The sequence below is a fragment of the Oxyura jamaicensis genome, unplaced genomic scaffold (assembly GCF_011077185.1).
Source record: "Oxyura jamaicensis isolate SHBP4307 breed ruddy duck unplaced genomic scaffold, BPBGC_Ojam_1.0 oxyUn_random_OJ102526, whole genome shotgun sequence".
NCBI lineage: Eukaryota > Metazoa > Chordata > Aves > Anseriformes > Anatidae > Oxyura > Oxyura jamaicensis.
In genome coordinates this window covers 1-2,487 of record NW_023312251.1, presented here as the reverse complement: position 1 = coordinate 2,487, position 2,487 = coordinate 1, and the positions used below count along the sequence as shown (strand labels likewise).

At 58.8% G+C, this 2,487-nt stretch overlaps 1 protein-coding gene across 1 annotated transcript; it reads right to left on the bottom strand.

The window, feature by feature from the left end:
* Positions 1-287: 287 nt before the first annotated feature.
* On the bottom strand, positions 288-1,939 carry LOC118160163 (gastrula zinc finger protein XlCGF52.1-like; the record flags this gene model as incomplete). Its single annotated transcript, XM_035314699.1, has 2 exons — positions 288-1,174; positions 1,865-1,939. Coding segments are annotated over 2 exons (941 nt in total), but the record flags the coding sequence as incomplete, so codon positions are not given.
* Between the last annotated feature and the right edge of the window lie 548 nt (positions 1,940-2,487).

The following is a 2,487-nucleotide window of genomic DNA, read 5'->3' as shown; positions in this document are numbered from 1 at the left end:
TGAGGTCCTGGCACCCATCCCGACCTCCCGAGCCCATTGTCCACCTTGAGATGGTTCCAGGGATGATATTCGAGGTTCTACCATAGCTTGGTGGCCACCACATCACGATGTTCCTTGGGTTCCTAGCTGGACACCATCATGGTGGACCACCCCGCTGAGGTCCTGGCACCCATCCCGACCTCCCAAGCCCACAACCCACCTCCGCCTCTCTACTGTAACCCCATCTGAGGTTCTACCACGCTTTTGGCGGCCACCATCCCGCCCCTCCACGAGGTTCCTCGGGTTCCTCGGCGCGGCCGGGCCACCTCCTAGGACCCGCAGCCCTCCTCCTCCTCCTCGGGGTGCCCCTTGAGGTGCCGGGTGAACTGGGGCTTGTAGCGGAAGCTCTTCCCGCAGCGGTGGCAGCCGTAGGGCTTCTCCCCGGTGTGGATGCGCCGGTGCTTGACCAGGTTGGAGGAGACGCAGAAGCTCTTGCCGCAGGCGCCGCAGCGGAAGGGCCGCTCGCCGGTGTGGGTGCGCTGGTGCTCGATGAGGGTGGAGCTCTGGCCGAAGGCCTTCCCGCAGTCCCCGCAGCGGTAGGGCCGCTCGCCGGTGTGGGTGCGCTGGTGGGAGGCCAGGTGGGTCTTCTTCTTGAAGCGCTTGGGGCAGCGGGGGCAGGGGAAGGGCTTCTCGCCCGTGTGGGTCCTCTCGTGCTTGACCAGGTTGGAGCTGAGGCTGAAGGTCTTGCCGCAGCGGGGGCAGGCGTAGGGCTTCTCGCCGGTGTGGGTGCGGAGGTGCTTGACCAGGTTGGAGGTCCTGCCGAAGGTCCTGCCGCACTCGGGGCAGGAGAAGGGGGTCTCGCCGGTGTGGGTGCGGAGGTGTTCGGTCAAGGTGGAGCTGCGGCTGAAGGTCCTGGGGCAGGTGGGGCAGGAGAAGGGCTTCTCACCGGTGTGGGTGCGGAGGTGCTCGGCCAAGGTGGAGCTCCTGCCGAAGCTCTTGGGGCAGCGGGGGCAGGAGAAGGGCCTCTCGCCCGTGTGGGTGCGCTGGTGCTCCAGGAGGTTGGAGCTCTGGCCGAAGGTCCTCCCGCACTCGGTGCAGCGGTAGGGTTTGGAGCGGTGGGCCGGGGCGGTGGTCTCCAGGAGGCCCAGGAGGTTGATGAAGCCGCCGGGGGGGTCACCGGGGGGAGTCGGCGGGGCTGGGGGAGGGGAGGAGAAGGGTCGGGGGTTGGTTGGGGCTGAGGAACGCGCGGGTTCTCCATGGAGAACATCTGGTGGGGGCAGTTTGTGGACACGTTGAGGTGTTCCTCAACGGAGAACATCTCTTGGTGGGTCATCAAACCACGTTGAGGTGTTCCTCCATGGAGAACATCTGGGGAGGGGGCAGTGTGTGGACATGTTGAGGTGTTCCTCAACGGAGAACATCTCTTGGTGGGTCATCAAACAACCACGTTGAGGTGTTCCTCCATGAAGAACGTCTGGGGGGGACAATGTGTGGACATGTTGAGGTGTTCCTCCATGGAGAACATCTCTTGGTGGGTCATCAAACAACCATATTGAGGTGTTCCTCCATGGAGAACGTCTGGAGGGTCAGTGTGTGGACACGTTGAGGTGTTCCTCCATAGAGAACATATCTCTTGGTGGGTCATCAAACCACGTTGAGGTGTTCCTCAACAGAGAACATCTCTTGGTGGGTCATCCCACCACCATCTTGAGGTGTTCCTCCATGGAGAACATCTCCTGGTGGCTCACCACACGACCACGATGGGGCGTTCCCAGCAGAAGACCACCCCCCCTCCCCCCCCCCCGCCCCTTTTTTCCCCAATTTCCCCCTTTTTTCCCCAAAAAAAAACCATCCCCGAGGAGCTCCCCGTGTCCCGTGTCCTCACCTGCCCGGGGCTCTCCGGGTCCGTCCCCGTCCCCCTGGGGACCCCGCGGCTCCTCCCCGCCCTCCATGGCGGCGCCTGCAGAAATGGGGCGAAAAAGGGCAAAAAAGAGGAAAAAAAATTAAAAACAGCATTTTTTTCCCAAATCGCTCCTTTTTTCCCCCAAAATTCCCATCATTTTGGGTGCATCGCGGTCGCCAAAACTCCTGTTTTTGCCCCAAAAAGGCCGCCTTTGTTTTTTGCCTTTTTCACCCCAAAATGTAACCCCACAAATTAATCAATTTGGTACAAATTTACCTGAGAGCAATTGTCCCGTTTTCCCCCTTTTTCACCCCAAAATGCAATCCCCAAAATTAATTAATTTTGTACCCCTTCATCTGAGAGCAATTGGCCCATTTTCCCATTTTTTCATCCCAAAACACAATCCCCAAAATTAATTCTGCACCCCTACATCTGAGAGCAATTGGCCCATTTTCCCTCTTTTTTACCCCAAAACGCAATCCCCAAAATTAATTAATTCTACACCCATACATCTGAGAGCAATTGGCCCATTTTCCCCCTTTTTCACCCCAAAATGCAACCCCCAAAATTAATAAATTTGGCACCGCTACATCTGAGAGCAATTG